This window comes from Nansenia antarctica (genome assembly GCF_963989245.1).
Source record: "Nansenia antarctica genome assembly, chromosome: 18".
NCBI classification, from domain to species: Eukaryota; Metazoa; Chordata; class Actinopteri; order Argentiniformes; family Microstomatidae; genus Nansenia; species Nansenia antarctica.
Window position 1 is genome coordinate 11,413,695 of NC_137691.1, and position 23,718 is coordinate 11,437,412.

The window sequence follows — 23,718 nt, forward strand, 5'->3', positions numbered from 1 at the left end:
CCTTTGCAAATAGCAGTGTCGTTTTTTTTAAATGCTGACATATTTATAGTGCCATTTCTCCTGCTCTTGTGCTTAACCTCTCCAGAAAGAGAGGCAAGAGTGACATCTAGTGGCCATTCCGTTTAATGGTAACAAGAAGAAAAAAAATAGAAAGGTGTTGCAGTTTTCACATTGGAACAGAATTCTCTCATGATGAGTTCATACAGATTTAGGATAGTTTTGTTTTTACAGAGCTAGGGTCAGTCAGTCGCCTACAGTTTCATTTAAAACATTATTTATTTATTTATAAATGATAGAAGAAGAAAGAAAGATGTTTTAGGGTAGTGTGTGTGTATAATGTTTCATGTTTCAGAAATAACCCAATACTATTTTATTTTTTGAAGCACACAGGAGTGTAAATTTCGTCCTAGTTGGAAATGTCTGAAACTTTTACATTTTGTTACACACTGGATACGACTGGATTTTTAAAATAAATACATGCTTATGCAACGCATTATGCAAAAGTCTAAGTAAATGTTGTGTAGTGTTACTTACTTAACTGAGCTAAGTGAACTTTGCCCATTACATATTGTTATTTGTCTTTTCATTCAAAAAAACTAAGTACTACCGTAAAACCAGGGCGTACTATCTATCACGCGTTTGATGACGTAGCCACGCTTACGCTAACGTGCTCCTGGGGTGACGTCAGACGACAGAACGTGACAGATCACAGCGGAGCTCTCAGAGACTGGCAGGGAAAAAACTTTGGGAATAACACAATCATTATTGCTCGATTAGCGCTGTGATCAGCACGGACCATTAAGCCATCAGGACATCCAAATAAACAACGAAACACATGATATAAGTTGCAAGTATAGTCATTACTTCTTCAGAGTTCAATCAGGAAGACCCTGGAGGGATTGGGAGACAGAAAAAAAGTGATGCTGCTTCTGTCTGTGCAGAAATAACAAGGAGAGACACTTTCACATTCATTCGCCGGCGAAAACAAACCGGACAGATTTACTACTATCTCTAAACTCCCCAACCATCGGATCACTTGTTTTTACGCGCAACGGTAAGACCAAATAAATGTCACTTATATGTCAACCAGCATCGTTTTTAGTAACAATCGGGCCGGGGGGAGAGAGGCTCTCTGGTCTCACACAGACAGACAGGGTTGTGAGCTCTGGGCCGGGGGGAGCCAGGCAGCATGAAGCAGCCAGCTAGCTAAAGCTGCCCACTTTAGCCGACAAGCCGTTAGCTAATGGCTATTCCCTGTAAATATGTCATCAGTAGTGAATTGGTTGAGGACTTCATCATCAAATCCATGCTGAAAATGCACCCTCTGAAAGGCAATGGGGGACTAAAGCTACTGAATCATATTGAAAAGTAGCTAACGGGGGAGAACTGAGGGGTTTTTCATTCTGGATCTGTATCACAGTGTTTGACATAAATGGGAGATGAACATGAACAGAGAGACATTAATGGGAGATGATGAACAAAAGACATGACGGTTTGTTTTGTTGTTGTTGTTGTTGTTGTTGTTGTTGTTGTTGATGATGATGAAGCGTCACGTGAGGGATTACAACCAGATGGCTAGCAGCAGCAGGCTAATTAGTTAGCTAAAATCCTCCACTCTTCTCTTGTTCATTCAGATCACAGTAAACTAGCTGCATAAGTAGGGCTGTAAGTACATGCTGCTTGGAAGCCACGAACGTATGGCTGTTTTTTTTTCTTTTCTTTCTTAGCCCAATAACTGCCAACAAGCCCATTTAAATCTGGGACTGTCTCTGTCTGTCTGTCTGTCTGTCTGTCTGTCTGTCTGTCTCTGTCTCTGTCTCTGTCTGTCTCTCTGTCTGTCTGTCAGTCATCACCAAGTGTCAGTCAGGTACTGAGCACTTTCTAGATTGCCAGGAATCCTCTGTCTCTGTCTGGCTCATTCATTCATTGACATCATATTTATGATGAAGATATCGCCAAAGAGGATGAATCTTAAGACAATAACCCTCATCATGGATAGTAAAGGGGAGAGTGAGGTGTAATAAACCACTGTAAATTAATTCAATCAACTTTGTTTTCCACACTGAACAATCAATGTCTGACTGATCAATCAATGTAGCTAAGGCTAGTACCAGTTTAGACAGACCACCAGGTCATGTTAAGTCCAATTTTATTTTTCCACAGTCTCAGCAATCTACATGTACAGCCTTCATAAAGTAGGCTGTTTGCTCAGTTCATTCAGGCTGAGAGATTCCACTGGTGTCCTATTAATTCCCTCTGCAGGATGCCGATTATGCTGTCTCCGCATATCAGTGATTTGGAGAGGACCTGCTGCTGTACAGCTAAATTACAAAACTCAACCCTGCTCCCACGGTCCTTCGCAACCGAAAATGAAACTGTCTTACTGAATAGTCAGCAGCCCTTGGCCGTGATGAACCCTCTCTGTCTAGCTGTTGTGGTTTTTTCAGTTACCCAAGTTGTTTGTTTGTCTTGTGGAAAGAGTTGTGTAATGGCTGTAGCTCGCAGTGTTTGAGTTCTCAGTGTTCTCAGTAGATACCAGTAACAGCGGCGGTCCACACTGGGACGAAGGGCATCGAGAACACAGATCACTCACGCTGTTATCATCAGCAAGCCCAGCCTGTCTCTTCTCATCTCTTTTTCCTATTTTCTCACTCCATCTGTGTTTCATATAGTCTTACTCCATATTTCCCTCAGTGCACACTGTCTACCCCCTATGGTCCACTAGCCTTCACTCTCCATCTCATACTCCCTGATCTCCCACACTCTATCTCATTCACTCAACCTCTTCTCTTTCTTTCCCCCCCCCCCACCCTCCTGCTGCTTTTTATGGCAGGGGGTAACACTGGTGGAGAGAACCTCTCGGAGGGGTTGACAACACTTTCTTTTTTCTCTCTCATTCTCTCTCGTCTGTCTCTCTCTCTCTCTCTCAGCTCTTTTGGTGGTGTACTATGCTGTTATGTGCACACACGCACGTACACACGCATGTACACGTACGTACACACACATATGACAGGCTAACAAGGGTTAGGGTTAGACTCACTGGGAGGTAGACCTAGATCTAGCAACCCAGTGAAACAACCACAGCCCTGCTCTCCTCAGCGCTACACAGTTCTGTCTGAAACCTGGATGCTTTAAAGGAAACCGCTAACACCCTATAGGAAACTCTGATGCTCTTCATATACATTTGTGTAAGTGGGCTACAGAGGTAGGGAAGGGCATCATTCCATGGGTAAACATTGACCCCAATACCAAGTTCAGGGTTGAACAGTGCTTTAATACTCTCAAATCATGGTCTTCCAATAAAAAGATTCCCTATCTCAGTGCCTGGTTTAGATAAAGCTCAAATAGAACACATGTAGCCTAATATCTTATGAATAATAAGGCAGATCGGGCATCATGTTTTGTTACAGTTGTCCACGGGTCCGATTATTTCCCTCATTGTCTAGCATCAGTGTGTTAGGTCCGTATACAGGGTTTAAGGGGTATGTGAATAGCACTCTGCAGAAAATGGGTCAGCGTCCAATTACATGCTTAATTGTCTCACTTAACTAATTATGGGTTTAGTGGTCGTCCGAGTAAACTAGCATTTGTTTGGTGATCCTTTGGGGTGGGAATTGTTCCAGGAAAGAGAGCTAAGAGCTGGCCTAACGATGACTGCTACCTTATTCCGAGGACCATATTATTCATCCAATTTGCGGTAGGTGGCCGTGCGTTTGATGGGCGATTGTATAGGAACACCGGAAATATTGTTTGCTCAGTGCTTAACACGATGCCACAATGCAGGCCGTGATATGTCCTTCATAAGGATCGGAGATCAGTCTCAGGAGGCGAACATAATAATCACCTAGCTTCTATCTTCTAACAATTCTCCATTCAATCCCTTTGGTGTCGTCATTTTCTCCTAGGCCAGGTTTTCTCCCTCCAAGGTCGACAACCTTGTGGTATTTGATTAGGCCTAGTCATAGGTGGGACCTGGACTTTTCCAGACAATGCCCACCTGTCTACATAAAACTACTGTTAACTAGTAGTAGTTTTTCCTCACATGGCTTAGAAAAACACACTGGTAATCTCCTATGTCCATATGGCTGAACAACAGCAGTGCAGTGGCACCACCGTAGTAGACTAAGCTGTAATAGTATGGCCGTGGTTTCACGCCTAGACTGTGTGTGAGTCATGACCGAGAGGAGAGACAGACCGTGTGAAAGGACAGATGCGTTTGAGTGTTCTGCTGATTGTTGACTCATTATGCAACCAGGAGACGGCCAGTAACTTCTTTTGAAAAAAAATACCCTGTACATGTTCCACAGGTGTGTTGTTGACAGACCAGTGAGACACGTGTCCAAGCTAAAGTGTGTAGGACTGTGTGTTCTAAGGGTTACATGTCCGGACTATGTCTGTGTTTCAAGGCCTTCGGTTTTAATATGGCTAGGCTGTTTTGAAGCACCAGTGATCAGAGCATCAGAGTCGTCCTTCCTTGCCCTACCGGAGTCGGATGTTTTGTGATGACCTAATGACTGAGTCCAGTGGACGCCCTTGCGCTGGGTTTCGCCATTTAGAGAAAGACTCCCTCTGGAGTTTTCGAACAATGTGTGTTTATCACTGATGTGGGTCAGAGGTTGAAAGGTCACCCATTTTCAATGGGCTTTGATGGACACAGAGGGAGGGGTAGGGGGTTCATCAGGTCCATCTCAGATTAGAAGATGATGGATATGAGTGGACATATGTTTGTGCAGTTGAGACTCAACCAACCACACAAAAGACAGTTCGTTAACAGAGACCCCCGTTTGCTCAAACTGGTTAAAAATGCATCCTTAAGTTTCCCCCCATTGGATGTAATCACAGATCTGAAAAAGTCGGATTGGGGGAAAGCAGTGGGGTGGAAACGTGTAATTACTTACAGATCAATGATTACCTCGGGGAAGGGAGGAAGGAAGGATGTATTAAGTAGGACAGTTAAACTTGGACCACTGACTTCTGTCCTTCAACCTGGATTGGCTTTCTTGTCTCACATACGGTGGTCTCCCTCTCATTACCTTTCATTACGCAGAGAGCTCTTTACGACATGTCAAGTGAAGGTAAGGAAGACAAGGAAAGGGAAAGGATCCATTCGAAAGTACCGGTAGTGGTCCTCTGTGGCTCAGTTCAGTTCTCCGCTGGCACTATACCAAACATGTTATGCACTCACTGTCCTGTAAATCGCTGTTAATAAAAGTGTCACAGTAGCCTTCCCTCAACTCTCCCTCTCCTGGAAGTTTGGCTCTTTAAATCCAACCCCATACATTTAGCCTTGTCCAGGCAGCCACTCTCTCATTCCTACCCTAATCTGCTCTTATTCAACATTGGGAAATGAATGCATTCTTTGGTTTTTGTCTTAATCACCGCAAAGCTGGAGATTGTAAGATTGGAAATATTCCGAACTTCAGCGTTATGATCCCCCAGTAACGGGGGTCCGGCGGCCAGTTGTTCTTGTCCAGCGGACGTCATTGGTCGGACATAGAATGTGCCCTTTCTGAGCATATTAGGGGGGAAAAATCCCGGAAATTGAGATTTGTTGAGGTAACCTTTTTGAATGCAGATTGGTTTAATTGACTAATTTATCGCTTTGTGGCCTCTGCTAACGATTTAGACAGACACACCGGTATCAACAGACTGTGTTCCGGTCCAGATAGAGGCGTGGACAAAAGGGTTCCATTTGCGGGTCATATGACCAATCAGAAAGTTATTTCAGTTTTAGTTTTTTTGCCCTCCCTCCCCTTTCAAAAGCACAGGGGGCCGATGAACCCAGTGCTCTCCCCACCAAGTGATTGCTATTGGCCTCTGTTCCTTTGAACCCCATTCAATGTTTACGAGTCGTCCTCTTGTCTCTCGCCCCCCCCCCCCACACACACACCACACCACACCACCCCACAGACACACACACACACACACACACACACACACACATACACACACACACACACACACACAATCACTCAGGGGCAGTTCCCAAACACGCACACACATAAACAGCCCCCAAGGCCAGTGGGGGAAAGTGCAGGGCTGTACCACAGGAAGTGGGGAATGTGGGGAAAGGTCAGTGGTGCTAGCCAATCAGAGCCGAGTAGAGCAGAGGCCCAGCGTCTTCAGCTTAGACCAGACACCCAGACGTCTCTCTCCCAACAACAGGTGCCTGAACAACAACACCAGGCCGGCCTGCCATGTGCTTATGCCTGGAGGCTCGCCGTGTGTGTGTGTGAGTCCGTGCATGCGTCTGTGTCCGTGTGTCCGTGTGTGTGTGTGTGTGTGTGTCTGTGCGTGTGTCTGTGTCCATGTGTGTCTGTGTCCGTGTGTGTGTCTGTGTCCATGTGTGTCTGTGTCCGTGTGTCAGTGTGTGTGTCTGTGTCCATGTGTGTCTGTCCGTGTGTCCGTGTCTGTGTGTCTGCGTGTGTGCGTGTGTGTGTGTGTATGTGTGTGTGTCCGTGTGTCTGTGTGAGCGCTTCTGTACACTTCCTTTCCTTCTCCTCTCTCTCTCTCTCTCTCTCTCTCTCTCTGTCTGTCTGTCTGTCTCTCTCTCTCTCTCTCTCACACACACACACACACACACACACACACACACACAGACACACACACACACACACACAGCCTCCAAAGTCAGTACATTGTGTCTGTGTGTCCTGCTTATCAGCCGTTCCGACTTTGAGCAACTAAAACTCTGATGCTAAGGGGGTGAGTCTTTAAGGCGCTCTTCTCTCTGTTAGCGATCAGAGAGATCAATTACAGTGATTTAGTGGGCAACAGCTGGCTCTCATCTGTAGCATGCTAACTGCAGGCATGCGTCCTAGACCTCTAACCTGCCCCACATGTAGCAGGCCTGTGGGGGCGGGCGTCTCTGTGTCTCTCCTGCCATGTCTGAGAGGAGGTGGTGCGACGGGCGAAGCTTGCTCAGCTGCACTGGGACTGTTGAATGAGACCAGGTCAAATCCTCTTGTTATTTCAAGTGTTTCCAGGAAAGACGTGCCTGTTACACTCGTACACGGAGGCCTTTCATCTGTCCCTGTGTGTTGTTGCAACAAGAGGGGTGTGTTTGGATGTCTCACGCTGCCACCACGCACTTAGACTGTGTCGGTGACTTGTGTCGTGTGAAAGTAGGTGATTGGATAAGATGAGGTGGAATGCTTGCTGACTGGTCATTTCGGACTTGGGTTGGAAATCCCTGCTTTATGTAATGGGTCGTCTAACTCACTTACCTTTCCCTCTCTTCCCTTAACAGGGCGGCGATGTGGGCGCAATGATTGAGGGTGGCTGAGGGGGGGGGGCTCGAGAAGCGACGCAGCGCCATGGAGGGCACCCGGGCGGCCATCTTGCCGTCGTCGGTCCAGAGTCAGGACCACCACCGACGGCAGAGGCAGAGACAGCGGCGTGCCGGAGAGCTGGGCAGAACCGCGGGCCTCCGTCAGAACCGCAGCGCCTCCCCTGCCAGCAGGTCGGACGGAGAGGGGGGGCTGCGGGAGTCCTCCCTGGGGGGGCTGCGAGAGTCATCCCTGGGGGGGCTTCGAGAGTCATCCCTGGAGGACCTGAAAGAAAAGAAACCCCCGCTGTCGGAGCTGGAGGGGGAGAAAGAGGGGAGGGGGGAGGTGTCCCCCGAGGGGCAGGGGTCAGGCTCCTGGGACATGGGGTCGCAAGACGGGGAGGAGGAGCCACCGCCGCCGGAGGAGGAGCCACCAGAGAAGGGGAGGAGCCACACCTCCAACACAGACAGCCCCGCCCCCTCCAGCAGCTGCACAGGTGAGACACTAGCACCTTTTTTTCTTAGGTGTCCCTCAACTACAGATCCAGGATCAGATTCCCCAACCATTCAGCCCTAATCTTAGCCAGTCGGGTGCTGAAATCATATCTGAGTGCTGATCCTGGGTCAGTGTTGCGTTTTAGATAATAATGAATAGGATTATGGACCTGTGGGAACCTGATTCTAGGTCAGCACTCCTACTCTCAGATGCTTTGTGAATACAGGCCCTGACCTTGTACCAGAACTCAACACTTGACTTGAAATTGAATAACAATATTTCAATATGACGCAATCATGTAAACAGAATTGTATTTGGGTGCCTGAGAGGGAGGTCAATTATTTTTAATGAGTAAAAAGAAAAGTAATGTAAAAGTAATGAGTTGCTGTGATAATAGTCATTTAGAATTTTAACCATGCTGCATTGCGAAGGTAAAGAATAGGACCCAAGAATAGGACCACATTTACAGATTCTTTTTTTGCGATAGCAAACTGCTACAGGGGGCCTAACAGGGTTAGGCTAGGTAGCCAGCCTTATAAAATCTAGGCCCTACAGCATGGAATGTTCCTCACCATTTGTTCTATAGGCCCCGATTTGCACATACAAACAACTTGATAAAATTGTGTAGAAGTCATCTATCTTTGCTTTAATATTTCGAATAGACATAATGAAACTGACAGTTTTCTCAAAACCATTGTTCAAATAAAGTTACAATGAACATATGCTGCCAGGTATTCCCAGTTGTAAGGTATTTTTTGCTCTGCTCAGCACTAGTTTCTGAATCAAATTGGGCCCTATTGTTTGAGAAGATTAACCACTAACAATTTATGTTAAGACCCACCTAGCATATGACACACCATCACCTTTCACTCCCTAGTGTCTCTCCTCACTAGAGTCCCTTTGATGTTTACTTTCAGCCAGAACCCAGTGACACCTCATTAATGACATCATGAGATAATCCCGTTCTGATCTGGAGCTTGACGTTCTGACCATGAAGGCGGTTGTGTTTTAATCTGGAACTCACTTTTCTGAACTTGAACTCATTGTTCTCATCTGGACTCATTGTAAGGATCTGGACGTCAGTGTTCTGATCTGGACGTCAGTGTTCTGATTTGTAACAGTTTTCTCGATCTGAATTATTCTCTCATGCTTGACCTCCAAGGTCAGTTGCGAAACAAACGCTTTGCAAATTAGGCCTCTTGAGTGTCTCTTGTGTGAAGTCTGATTTGGGGAAGGAGAATGCCAGAAGTGGTCCGTAGGTTTGTGAGTTGTGACAGCTTTCCCGTTGACATGTGGAGAGCACATACACTACAGTGTGGCCACAAGTTCTCAGGCTTTATGTAATTTATGCATTACAACAACAAACTTCTCCGCTTGGTCATTGTGTTGAGAAAGATTAAACTTTGCTGTCATGATAATGAACAGTGAAATCCTCACAGGAGGCCTAGAAATACCAGGCAACAATCGCTCCACACATAAGCTGGTCCCCAGGCTATTGCACACAGACCTTACTGAATAAAGTATTTGTTATCATTTAATTTATAACGAATCACACTACCGCGAGGCGTGGCTCCGAATGGAGGCAGAGCTCGGACACGAACTCGGTGTGCTAGCAGAAACGTTCTCCCTGGGGGGGGGCGGGGGCGGGTGTTGTCGGGAAAAAATATCATTGCGGTTATGCGCCGTCTGTTTTCGATGGTCTTTCGACGGGCATAATGACCCTAACCCTGATGACGGCCAGGTTTTACGTTTTGGTACACCAGATCTTTCACACACGAGGACGAGGGAACGACACTACTCCACATTTTACATTTAAAATGTTTGGCATTTAGCAGATGCCTTATTCCAAAGCAACTTACAATCAATACATTTGACTAAGCAAGCGAATCATCAATTCACCAGTAAGGATTACCAGGAACAGTAATCTAGTTCAGGCCAGCGGCCGCTGGCAGTCGTCGTGATAGAAGAAGAAACATTTTATTTTTAGAAGTCGACACTTGAGAAACAGTACAAGGGGGTAGTAGAAGTCTTAGGAGACACAGTATAGGGGGAAGCAGGTGTCTCTGGGGAAACAGTGCTGGGGGGTAGTACGTGTCTCAGGAGGAACAGTTAAGGTGTAACCTGAAGAGATGGGTCTTCAGTCTCCGACGGAAGATGGGGAGTGGAGGGAGTGAAGATGAAGCTCGTTCCACCAGTATAGTGAAGAGACGTGACCGGGCAACGTGACGGCCGCGTTGGCGTAGAGGTGGTGGGGCCAGGCATTGAGCTATGTCCCAATGTTGTACAGAAATCGGTTGCCTCTGTTACCATCTGGTTTCACAATTATGTGCATTAAAACAAAATCTCAGTACACCTCTGAAATACAACATTACAAACAAATTAGCTGTAGCCTAGGTAACTTCATTTGTAGCCCTCAACACATGGTAAACAACGGAGAGCCTTGTGCCCTTGAGAGAGTCCCTCCATTGACATTTCCTCCAGATACAAACAACCCTTTTATAGAGAGAACGGTTTGTGTTTGTTTAGCAGCTCGCCGGGCCTAGCGATGGTTATCTCCACTTCCACTCAGGGACCCAGAAGCACTGACTAAGACTCTCATTAAATGGATCCCTTCACTGTGTTCTCTCCAAGGACTCTGATGGTGTTGCACTCCTCTCCCTGAGAGCCAATCAGACCAACCACAGGCGCTGTCGAGGACACAGCTCTCACAGTTTCCTCCATGAGATTTTTTTTTTCTTAGGCTGGAATTAGAGGCCCCCCCAGACATCGTCTGGTCAAATTCTGGAACCAACTGAACTGAAATCAATTGAATGTAATTGTTTAGGTGGGGGGGGCCTCCTCGCCTTGTTGAAGTAGCAGAAGAGGAAACCTTGTGTTCTGTGTAATATTATCTTTATAGCACTATAATATCCTCTTAGAGGATACTATTACCACTTAGAGGATACTATTACCACTTAGAGGATACCATTAGGATATATCCTCTTCCTTTTTCCCTCATTCCTGTCAAATTTGGCCTCCTTCTCTCCTTGTGCTGCCAAGCAAGTTTCCACTCAGAAAAGTGCCGTGTATTTGCTTTGGCAGGTGGTCAAGGATGGCTCCTCTTCAAACGAGTGTTGATAAGCTGTAGGCTGTAGTCACAGAGAGGTCAGGTGAGTTAAGGTCTTTCGACAAAAGTGTTTTTTTCCGTAAACACAGAGAATGGGTCAGGCTATGTTACACACTACAGTGCACTTTTGCCCCATTTATATGCTCACCTATCATCATATTACGTACAGTACTTGAGCGCTCGAGGTAAACACGTTTTCCTCCGGCGAGTGTTTCCCCTCCAAATACATCATGCGGGGTTCCTGTCAGCTGTGCTTTTCATTATGGTCTGTTAATGACCAAACTTCTCTTGGAAGTGGAGGTCAGCAGAGCTAGGTCGAGGTGCACTGCCCAGCCCACACTAATGATGATGACCGCACTAGAACTGCTTACGGGGTCTCTCTTGCGTGTGACTTTGCACAGATTGGGCAATGTAGGGGGCTATTGTTTGATGGACCCTAAGAAAGCAGGCAATCATTGTGTTTATGTTCAACACTTAAAAGACGAATTAAGTCCAACATTTCACAACAATTCGATTTGTCTTTGACAAATTGTTGTGAAATGTTGGACTCTTCCTTAATTCGTGTTTTGAAGTGTTGAACAAGCGTCCGCACCAGAGCCAAACAGAATTTGACAAACTTTCCATGTACAATCATTCCAGTATGCATGCTTTGAATGTTTACTCTTCAAATCCTTAGAGCCAACAATGGAACCCTATTACATTCCATTTCCCAAGCTTTAGAGCCAAGCTATAGAGCCATGCTGTCGATGTGAAGAACACTCTGGAAAGATTAGCAGAAACCTTCCATGGAGGAGAACCTCCGCTGGTCTCTGTGTTGAGACTTGTCCTCGTGATGAATTCCTCTGCCGCCGTGGCCTCCCCGCCCACACAGACCAACCCCAGAACCCCCCTGCCTGTCTTCTGTGGCTCCCTGCCGCCCCAGTACTGCTGGATTTCCCACGCTTTCACTGTAGCCTAGCGATGGAGCGACTAGCTATGGAGCGACTAGCGCTGCTCTGCCTGTAACACACACCAGAGTCAGGATGTATGGATTGATCAGGACGGCACGGTGACATGTTACTCAACGTCTTAGTTGATATCAGGCAATTGAACTTGTCTTCCTATACAGAATGTTGCTGTAAATCTGAACCCCTTTCTGGTTCTGTGGGGCCTTTGGGGGCCCCCCCATAGATATCTTTTATTTATATATTTTCCCCCCATAAAAACAGCATGGATAGAACAAAACACGGGGTTCTAAATTCTGAAACGGGATTGTCCCAGCCAGCTGTTGTTCGTCTGTGGGGTCTCCAACCTCTGGCATTCTTAGCATACCTCAGGTCTCCGGGAGAGCCCGTTGGCAGCGGGAGCCAGCAGCACACCCAAGGGGAAGTAGCAAGCTGGAACTCACCACCAGTGCCGGAAAGATTCCCGTGCTGCCTGCTTTCTGGGATGCGATGTACCCAGACACGACACATGCACATTGCTTGCAATGCTCACACATGCGTACACGTTCAGTTCATATTGCACAGACGTCATAACCAAGTACCTCTTTCCTTTGCACGCTCTCGTAGGTCACACACACACCGGTCACACTGCAGTCTGGCAGGAAGCTCTGGCAGAGCGTCAGACAGCCCAGTCATGCCAGAGATAGACCACAGCAACCTGCTGTATACATGTACTGTACTGTATGTACTGTATGTTCCATGTTGGGACAGAATGTTCCATGACAGTAATGTTCTCCAACACGCATTGTAACTAGGATGTAGCTAATTGTCTTTTTTGACGTTTTGTGCAAACGTGATGCTAACCATTACAAGTTCAAACCCACTGCTACTGCTTTAGGCTTCTTGTGGTGAAGGTTACCATTCCTAAAGTATGATATCAGTCACTGAATAATGCCATTCTTGCTTATTGCTATTCTTTTTTTTGTGTGACAAAAGAGCGACTTTACTGTGTAAGTTGTACATGAAAGAAATTAAATGTGTAAAAAAAAAAAATGTTGACTGTAATGTGACCAAGCACCAGTCAGGGTAAGGAAACAACAGCAATGACAGACACAATAGTATACACCATTGAAAAGCCAAGGAATATATCACATGATGTCACAGTCGTTATGATAGAGCAGACAATGCAGCAACTTGTGCTGATGTGTAATTGTCATGAGAATAATAAATGGCAATAAATGCATATTTCACAGTTTGATGGCATATGGTATAAAATAGTTCTTAGTTCTATTTCACTTAAACCTTGGAAGTATGAAACGACAACCTGAGGGGAGGAGGAGCCTTCTATCTGTAATAAAGGACCTTCAGGGATAGACTCCTCCCCTTCAGGACAGGCAGGGATAGACTCCTCCCCTTCAGGACAGGCAGGGATAGACTCCTCCCTTTCAGGACAGGCAGGGATAGACTCCTCCCCTTCAGGACAGGCAGGGATAGACTCCTCCCCTTCAGGACAGGCAGGGATAGGCTCCTCCCCTTAAGGAGAGGCAGGGATAGGCTCATCCCCTTAAGGACAGGCAGGGATAGGCTTTCCTCACCACTCCTCTCTTACATTTCTCAGGAAACTGTCGACATTCCTAACAAACCAGTTTTACATATTTAGCAGACGCTTTTATCCAAAGCAACTTACAATGAGAGATTACAGGGACAGTCTCCCTGGAGTAACTTAGGGCTGAGTGCCTTACTCAAGGACACACTAGTGGTAGTGTTCCCAGGTGGGATTTTAACTCATGATCTTCTGATTACCGGTACCAGTCCAACTCACTATCCCCTAGGGCACCACTACCCCTGCTACTCTCGATGAGACTGGTCATTGTTATGCCTAACATTCAGCCAGGTTACCATAGAAAAAATCTAAAACCGATTCAATAAAACTTCTATAAAACATGGTCATCATAGTACTGCTAACATTAAAAGAGTTCATCTTTCTCAGAAAGGATAGATGTTGCTGTCATTTTTTTAAATATTTTTTTGAATAAACAAATGGCATCAGTGTTTTCCTCAAAGTTCCACCACAGTTCCCAGGTACTTGTAGCGGCTGACCAGGTCCTGCTTGTTGACTAAAGAGATCGGAGCTCAGTGTTTTGCCTTCTTAAGTCAAGGCCTTGTGTTTGGTCTTGGACACAGCGTAGTCTACAGAGTCATCATGTCTAGTGTTGGTGTTGGTGTTGACCGAGGCACGTCCTCTCTTCCAGACTTGTCCCAGACGTCTTCTCCGTCCCTGTCGGACCAGCTCCACCTGGGGAAGGACGACGGGACGGGTGCCGGGATCAATGTGGAGTGCCGGATATGCGGAGACAAGGCCTCAGGATTCCACTACGGCGTCCACGCCTGCGAAGGCTGCAAGGTGACCCTTAACCCTAACCCTAACCCAGGACAGGGTCATCATCAGTAGGATGTAGGGCTCTGGTCCACCTGCAAGGTGAGGATCCAGGACATGTAGGGCTTTGGGACAGGAGTCACCAGTAGGATGTAGGGCTCTGAGACAGAAGTCAGTAGGATGTAGGGCTCTGAGACAGAAGCCAGTAGGTTGTAGGGCTCTGAGACAGGAGTCAGTAGGATGTAGGGCTCTGAGACAGAAGTCAGTAGGATGTAGGGCTCTGAGACAGAAGCCAGTAGGATGTAGGGCTCTGAGACAGAACAGAAGTCAGTAGGATGTAGGGCTCTGAGACAGAACAGAAGTCAGTAGGATGTAGGGCTCTGAGACAGAACAGAAGTCAGTAGGATGTAGGGCTCTGAGACAGAAGTCAGTAGGATGTAGGGCTCTGAGACAGAACAGAAGTCAGTAGGATGTAGGACTCTGAGACAGAAGTCAGTAGGATGTAGGGCTCTGAGACAGGAGTCAGTAGGATGTAGGGCTCTGAGACAGGAGTCAGTAGGATGTAGGGCTCTGAGACAGAACAGAAGTCAGTAGGATGTAGGGCTCTGAGACAGGAGTCAGTAGGTTGTAGGGCTCTGAGACAGGAGTCAGTAGGATGTAGGGCTCTGAGACAGAAGCCAGTAGGATGTAGGGCTCTGAGACAGGACAGAAGTCAGTAGGATGTAGGGCTCTGAGACAGAACAGGAGTCAGTAGGATGTAGGGCTCTGAGACAGAAGTCAGTAGGATGTAGGGCTCTGAGACAGAACAGAAGTCAGTAGGATGTAGGGCTCTGAGACAGAAGTCAGTAGGATGTAGGGCTCTGAGACAGAAGTCAGTAGGATGTAGGGCTCTGAGACAGAACAGAAGTCAGTAGGATGTAGGGCTCTGAGACAGAACAGAAGTCAGTAGGTTGTAGGGCTCTGAGACAGAACAGAAGTCAGTAGGATGTAGGGCTCTGAGACAGGAGTCAGTAGGATGTAGGGCTCTGTTACGCTTGCCTGGCTCAGGACAAGGTGACAAAAAGGGAGACGACACATGGATAACAATAATAGGAGATTTATTAAAGTATATAATATTGAATTGAAATAATGATAACGTAAATAGTAAACAACCCAAAAATGGCTGCTGGTCGACAAGGAAGAGAGCGAGTCCATTGGTTTGACCCCCTCTTAAAGTTCCTGGGACAATCAGGATGATCACCTTCACCTGTGCCCATCAGGAACCAAGAGAGAGGGTCAACAAGACAACAGATAATTGGCGCCCACTGGTGGTACCAGTGTGGATCGTCACATCCCCCCCCTTAAAACAGAGGCCTACTAAAAAGGTCTCTGCTAATTTGTTTCCCAGATTACAAATAATACAAATAATAACAATAGTTTATGGCAACAAAAAACGGTGATCTCTGCCACACAGCCTAAACGTCAAATCCCAACCTCCCCTACAACCTGCCCACCCTCCAGCAATTCCTGGTACCGGGAAAAGCTCTATTTAAGGAGGGAGGAGCAAGAGAAAGAGAGATTAAAGACAAGACACTCAGACCGGCAGCATGGATTCACCCAGACCCTCCGGAGCACGTGACAACGCATCGGCGATAACATTATCCACGCCTCGTATGTGCCTAATAGTGATGTTATATGGCTGTAGAAACAACGTCCACCTCATAAGGCGCTGGCTCGGACTCTGCAAAGAATGCAAAAAGGTCAGGGGGTTATGATCTGAATAAACGACCACTGGATGGGACCCCCCTCCCACATAAACATCAAAATGCTGCAGAGCCCAAACCAGTGCCAATGCCTCTTTCTCTATCGTAGAATAATTCAGTTGGTGCGAATTAAACTTTCTAGAAAAGAAACTGACCGGTCGATCTACCCCCTGATCGTCAGTCTGCAAAAGAACCCCTCCAGCCCCAACATGACTAGCATCCACTTGCAACTGGAACGGGTGATCCAAACGAGGTGCTGCCAGGACAGGAGCCGTACTTAACAGCATTTTTACCTGTTCAAAAGCCTTCTGGCAACCTGGAGACCATTCAAACTTGGCCTTCAACCTTAACAAGTTCGTCAAAGGGACGACCACAGTTGAGAAATTTAAACAGAAGTTGCGGTAATAACCCACCATCCCTAAAAAACGTCTAAGCTCCGTCTTCGAGGTGGGGGGTGGAAACTGATCAATAGCACGGACCTTAGCCCTCACTGGCCGGACCTGCCCTTGCCCTACTACCTTACCCAAATATGTGACAGTAGCTCTTGCAAACTCACATTTTGCCAAGTTGATAGTAAGGTTAGCAGCCCTGAGTCGTACAAACAGTGAGTGGATACGTTCTATATGTTGCTCCCACGTGTTGCTATACACCACAACGTCATCAAGGTAAACCGCACAGCCATCCAGCCCTGCAACCACCTGATTCATCAGGCGTTGAAAAGTCGCCGGCGCATTACGGAGACCAAAACTCATGACGTTGTACGAATACAACCCAGACGGTGTAATGAAGGCAGATATTTCTCGGGCGCGAGGGGTCAGTGGGACCTGCCAATACCCCTTAAGCAAATCAAATTTGCTAACGAATTTGGCAGACCCCACCTCATCCACACAGTCCTCCATCCTGGGCAAAGGAAATGAGTCAGGTTTAGTCACATTATTAACCTTTCGGTAGTCTGTACAGAACCTATCTGTCGTGTCTGGCTTTCCTACCAACAAACACGGTGATGCCCAACTGGAGTTTGAAGGAACAGCCAGCCCGTTATTTATTAAATACTGAACCTCAGTATCCATGCGGCGGCGTTTCTCCAGAGGGACTCGATAGAACCGTTGACGAATCGGCTTCGCCTCTCCAACGTCTATGTCGTGCTGCACTAAGTGGGTACAAGAAGGGGTATCTGAAAACAATGAGGGAAAAGCAACAAGCAACCCCTCTAACTCTCTACTGTTTTCCTCAGTCAAATGACCAAACAGAACTGATAATTCAGCCAACGTCTCAGAATTTTTGAGCCGAGGACGCAAAACACCATCTCCAGGCCCACTCACATCCTCCTCCCACCCTGCTGCCACCACAGGAGTGGATGGAGATGGAGACACCCCATTCACTGTGGACAACACAACCGGCTTCACCTCCAAGACCGCATCTTCTCCGGCCCTAGGTGAACGAGAATAATAACATTTTAATACATTTATGTGACAAAGTTGTGTAGACTTTCTACGGTTAGGAGTATCGATCAAATAATTCTGTTCGGACACCTGTCTTACAACAGAGTAGGGACCCGTAAATTTCGCCTGGAATGGTGAACCAGGTATAGGCAATAACGCCAACACTTGGTCTCCAGGACAGAACACTCGTGGTTCAGTACGGCGATCAAACAGTCTTTTCATTTTACTTTGTGCCACAGTCAAATACTCACTCGCCATTTTTCCCGCCAGATGTAACCTCAGGTGAAAACCATGCACATAATCTATCAGGTTGGTAGGTGGATCAGCGGTCTTAAGACCATCTTGTAGCACTGCCAGCGGGCCCCTCACCTTGTGCCCAAACACCAAATCACTTGGACTAAACCCTGTACTCTCCTGCACCACCTCCCGTGCTGCCAACATGAGCCAAGGCAGTCCCTCCTCCCAATCCCTCTTAAGCTCCATGCAATAAGAGCGCAACAATGACTTCAGTGTTTGATGAAACCTCTCTAGGGCCCCCTGACTCTGAGCATGATACGCGCTGGCGGTGTTGTGCTTAACGCGTAAGTGACGCAAAACTTCAGCAAACATTTTCGATGTAAAGTTTGTCCCTTGGTCACTCTGTATGACCCGAGGAATACCGAAAATGGATATGAACTGAGTCAGTGCCTTTACTATTGATCTTGTCGTAATCGTACGAAGAGGGTACGCAGACGGATAGCGAGTGGTTTGACACATTACCGTTAATAGATAAATACACCCAGACTTAGAAGGAGGAAGTGGTCCAACACAATCGATGATGAGGTGCTCAAATGGTTCACTCACAGCTGGAATAGGATAAAGAGGCACAGGTTTAATAGTCTGATTAGGTTTTCCCATCAGTTGACAGGTATGACAGGTCTTAATAAACTTAGAAACATCCCTCTTCAACCGAGGCCAAAAGAAATACCGTAGTACTCTATCACAAGTCTTCTTAACCCCCATATGCCCAGCCACGTCATCATGTGCTGTCTCCAACACCACATTCCTAAACTTAGTAGGTACCACAACTTGAAAAACTGGGTCACTCACAGAACAATCATTATGAGGAAGCCATTTACGAACCAACACATCCTCCAAGAGAAAATAACCACTTGCAGAGCTCTCCAGCTCATCCTTAGGCTGAATCCCACTGAGCAGCAGCTTCAGCTCAGGATCCTCCTGTTGGGCTAAAATCAACTCACTCCGAGACAAAGACGGCGGCAGATCTGGTAACTGAAAAACAAAATTGTCAGGAGTGAACTTATCAGACTCTTTACCATCAATTTTAGGGTCCATGCAACTCATAGCACGAGTCATGGCGCAGGCAGTAAAAACCTCAGGAAACTCCTTCACACTAAGGTCGGGTCCTGTTGGTCGTGTAAACCCAGAACTAACTACCAGAGGTGGAGGCACATCACTCCACACTCTTCCTCCAGCCAGGTTATTTCCCAAGATGACGGCCACACCCACCACAGGCAGAGAGGGTCGAACACCAATAGTTACTACCCCCTGGACCAGATCAGAGTAAAGCTCAATTTCATGCAAGGGGACAGACAAAGTCTGCATCCCCATCCCTCTAATCAAAACGCTGGTCCCCACACTTGACTCCTGAGAGAATGTTAAAACTGATTCCAATATAAAAGATTCTGAAGCCCCCGTATCACGAAGTATCTGGACAGGCACTTTCTGTGGGCTACCCACCAGAGAAACGAAACCTGTAGTAATAAACGGGCCAAAATCAGGATCCTCCTCGCTAATCTGTATGGAAGCAGAGCCCTGTAGTGCCCCCGCCAACTCAGTAGCCGCAGGTGGACTGGATACTGAGGATGCCATCACCCCTGGTTTAAAGGGAGACCCCTCGGCAACCCCAGACACTCTTCCTCCTACTCCACCAACATGCGCTGCAAGAACCGACGGTCTAACAGAGCCCCCCTTCCCACTGTAGTTTTTTTTTCCTTTTAGGACAGGACACTCCTGTTTCCAGTGACCCTTCCCAAGGCAATAATTGCATGTCGAGTTAGGATCTACTCTACTCTGACCGCCATGCTCCGACCTTGAAAAAGGGACAGAATAGCCAGGACCTCCGTTTGGGAATTTAGCACGATTTACCAATAGGTTAGTCACGGTCGGATTTTGTCTACGGCTCCCCTCGCTACGAAAATGATGTTCACCAAACTGACTCTTATTAGTCAGTACAAATTCATCTGCCAACACCGCGGCTTGATCTGCTGTTTTTACCTTGTGTTCATTTACATAAGTGGCAATGCGATCAGGGACAATGGTTTTAAACTGTTCCAAAATAATCAAATTTGACAGATCCTCCAGAGTATTCACCTCTACCGCCACGCACCAACGATTGAAATGGCTGGTTAGTTCTCTTACAACCTCAACATGAGTTTGTTTGTCATGTTTCTTCCATTTTCTAAACCGCTGTCTGTAAGCTTCAGGAACAAGTTCATAAGCCCTAAGGATAGCGGCCTTAACTGTATCATAATCTTTCCTCTCTCTACCATTAAGAGCAATATAAGCTTCCTGAGCTCGGCCAATAAGCACACTCTGTAGTAATGCGGTGCGGTCTGAAGTAGACCAGTCCCTATCGTCGGCAACACTCTCAAACAGTGAAAAGAATACATCAGGATCTTTTTCATTAAACTTTGGCAACAGTCTAACCATGACAGACATATTATCCCTCTTAGAATTACTCGAATCGCCACCTCCACCGTCAGATAACTTTCCCTCAGTAATCAACCTAAGGCGCTCCCGTTCATGAGCCAATTTATCCAACTCCAATTCCCTGTCCCTCGCACGCTCTCGCGTCTGAAATTCACGCTCTTGCATCTGAAATTCCATCTGTAATGCTAACAATTCTTTCTGTTGATCAAATGTTAACTCAGTGGACCCAGATGCAACCCCAACGGATATTTTAGGGACAGACATTTTACCCTTTAGTATGCCCCTTTGAATTAATGTATTCTGTAAAGCCTCCACTACGTCCTGTTTCTTTGCTCGGCCTTTCACCACCTCAAGCTTAACCTCATAATGTTCAGCAACCTTCCACAGTTGTTCCTTCGTTAACTGTAACAATCCATCGACCGACGGAGCTGCCACAAACTCCTCAAAAACATCCATAACTCAATATAATCAAATAACCAATATTAACCAACCCTAACAAACGGGAATCTCCCCTCCTATTACAAACTCCTCCTATAAACTACTCCCATATCAGCCATAATCTTCAGCCCATTTAAAGCGAGTAACTGTGCACACATACAAAACAGAAAAGTAACTAACATACTTCGTAAGAGCTGCCCCGCATCTAACTCAGTAATGACTGACTAACCACTCAGCTAGTCTTCAGTGCGTTCACATGCAACTCTTCCACCAAGCAAATGCCTGGTGGCGCCCCCGCGTTCAACACACCAAAAATAACAAACGAAAACAATAAACAAGCGTTAAGCGCTTCTACTCCTAGCACGGGGGTTCACGTATAGCTCTGATGGTATCTAAACCACCCGCCCTACCTATCCTTCTCTGCTTTGCATAGAACACAGCACTCACCAAACTCCAGCCGAAGATCACAGCCAATACCAAGAGTTACGTCCTTGTCAGCACAGTCGGACGGCCAGCTCCCCCTCGTCACCAGCACCCAAACCAACGTACCAAATATACTAAACAATACATTACATCCAATCCAACCAAAACCCAATAACTATAAACAATAACCATGCGGGTCTCCCAATATAGAGTTGGACAAATCCAACAATCCAATCCCGAATATCAACTATGAAAAGGGAGAGAATATTGCTCTCACCAAATTCACTCCCGGACGAGCACCCAATTTGTTACGCTTGCCTGGCTCAGGACAAGGTGACAAAAAGGGAGACGACACATGGATAACAATAATAGGAGATTTATTAAAGTATATAATATTGAATTGAAATAATGATAACGTAAATAGTAAACAACCCAAAAATGGCTGCTGGTCGACAAGGAAGAGAGCGAGTCCATTGGTTTGACCCCCTCTTAAAGTTCCTGGGACAATCAGGATGATCACCTTCACCTGTGCCCATCAGGAACCAAGAGAGAGGGTCAACAAGACAACAGATAATTGGCGCCCACTGGTGGTACCAGTGTGGATCGTCACAGGCTCTGAGACAGAACAGAAGTCAGTAGGATGTAGGGCTCTGAGACAGAAGTCAGTAGGATGTAGGACTCTGAGACAGAACAGGAGTCAGTAGGATGTAGGGCTCTGAGACAGGACAGAAGTCAGTAGGATGTAGGGCTCTGAGACAGGAGTCAGTAGGATGTAGGACTCTGAGACAGAAGTCAGTAGGATGTAGGACTCTGAGACAGAAGTCAGTAGGATGTAGGGCTCTGAGACAGGAGTCAGTAGGATGTAGGGCTCTGAGACAGAACAGAAGTCAGTAGGATGTAGGGCTCTGAGACAGAACAGAAGTCAGTAGGTTGTAGGGCTCTGAGACAGAACAGGAGTCAGTAGGATGTAGGGCTCTGAGACAGGAGTCAGTAGGATGTAGGGCTCTGAGACAGAACAGAAGTCAGTAGGATGTAGGACTCTGAGACAGAAGTCAGTAGGATGTAGGGCTCTGAGACAGAACAGAAGTCAGTAGGATGTAGGGCTCTGAGACAGAAGTCAGTAGGATGTAGGGCTCTGAGACAGAACAGAAGTCAGTAGGATGTAGGGCTCTGAGACAGAAGTCAGTAGGATGTAGGGCTCTGAGACAGAACAGAAGTCAGTAGGATGTAGGGCTCTGAGACAGAACAGAAGTCAGTAGGATGTAGGGCTCTGAGACAGAACAGGAGTCAGTAGGATGTAGGGCTCTGAGACAGAACATAAGTCAGTAGGATGTAGGACTCTGAGACAGGAGTCAGTAGGATGTAGGGCTCTGGTCCACCTTTCACCAGCCACTGTCACAACTTCATCATTTGTAATTGGCTGCTCCCTCAAAGCCCTACAATGTGATTTTGAATCCTTGGTTACATTTGGGGATGGGTTTAACGGTATGAAAAAAAAATTGGGATACCGCCCACACATACATGCATATTGGATGCTTAGTGCTCTCCATTCCTTTCAACTGATTTAGTTTTTGTCGTCGTCCCCGGGTCTCTCTCTCTCTCTTCAGGGTTTTTTCCGGCGGACCATCCGTATGAAGCTGGAGTACGAGCGCTGCGAGCGCAGCTGTAAGATCATGAAGAAGAGCAGGAACAAGTGCCAGTACTGCCGCTTCCAGAAGTGCCTGCTGCTGGGCATGTCCCACGACGGTGAGACACACGGTCACAATATCAATAACCTGACTCCCAATTATTAATATTAATAACCTGACTCCCAAGTCATTTAATTGACACAATGGTCTTGGTCAATTGACAATTGTCCTCTCACAGTGAGAATAAATCAAATGAGGCTAACACTGTACACGTAACACTATAAACCTTTTTTCTTACTAATGAAAACATACTCTAGCTGCCTTCACAAAGGGTGACACAACATCCCATACAAATACGTTGTCCCTTTTTGGGTCAAATGTGAAATGAGTTTAATTGTCCGTGGTTCCCTCCAGCGATCCGGTACGGGCGCATGCCGGAGGCGGAGAAGAAGAAGCTGGTGGCGGGTCTCCTGGCGGGGGAGACGGACGTCACCAACCCCGGGGGCTCGGACCTCAAGTCTCTGGCCAAGCGCGTCAACAACGCCTACCTGAAGAACCTCAACATGACCAAGAAGAAGGCCCGCAGCATCCTCACCGGCAAGACCACCACCAGCCCAGTACCAATTGTAGGCCCATTTAATATTTTTTTATTAAAACACTAATATTAATATATTGTGCTATAATGATGCCATTTGTATATGTGTCAACATATCGAAATGTGTCATGTGACACAGGACAACCAGGGCGATATGTAGAACGGTTATCAGTGAAAACATCATGACATGCTTGACATGCCAGGGTCATGGTGGCCCTCCTCCTGTCCTGTCATGTGATGGCTGAGCGTGTTCCTGCCTAGCACACACAATCTTATCCGCACAACGGAATGTGACATCAACGTCACACAGATAGACTCTACAGTACAGATCTTCACACTGCCGTGATAGGACACCAATACAAGCTCTAGTCTGCATAGTATGGTGTCCAGGGGGCCTGGAATAAGACTTTCAAAAACACTTTTCCATTTCACGATGGACAATAAAATATGAATTTATAGCCCCCTTAAATGATGTGCTTTCAGTAGAAGAGTATCTGTGTAACAGCTGCGTGCAAACATGTGGTGAATAAACCCTGAGGCCCTTATCAGTGTTGTGTCTGAGACGGAGA

At 46.7% G+C, this 23,718-nt stretch overlaps 1 protein-coding gene across 1 annotated transcript in view; it reads left to right on the plus strand.

Moving 5' to 3' along the window:
* The first annotated feature begins 744 nt into the window (after window positions 1-744).
* Window positions 745-23,718, plus strand: part of LOC308173402 (peroxisome proliferator-activated receptor delta-like) — a 28,392-nt gene continuing 5,418 nt past the window's right edge. The window contains exons 1-5 of the mRNA XM_080548422.1: window positions 745-1,054; window positions 7,250-7,764; window positions 14,045-14,196; window positions 22,534-22,672; window positions 22,969-23,180. Of these exons, the coding sequence (XP_080404548.1) occupies window positions 7,317-7,764; window positions 14,045-14,196; window positions 22,534-22,672; window positions 22,969-23,180 (951 nt within the window). The 5' untranslated portion in view covers window positions 745-1,054; window positions 7,250-7,316. The remainder of the gene's footprint in view (window positions 1,055-7,249; window positions 7,765-14,044; window positions 14,197-22,533; window positions 22,673-22,968; window positions 23,181-23,718) is intronic.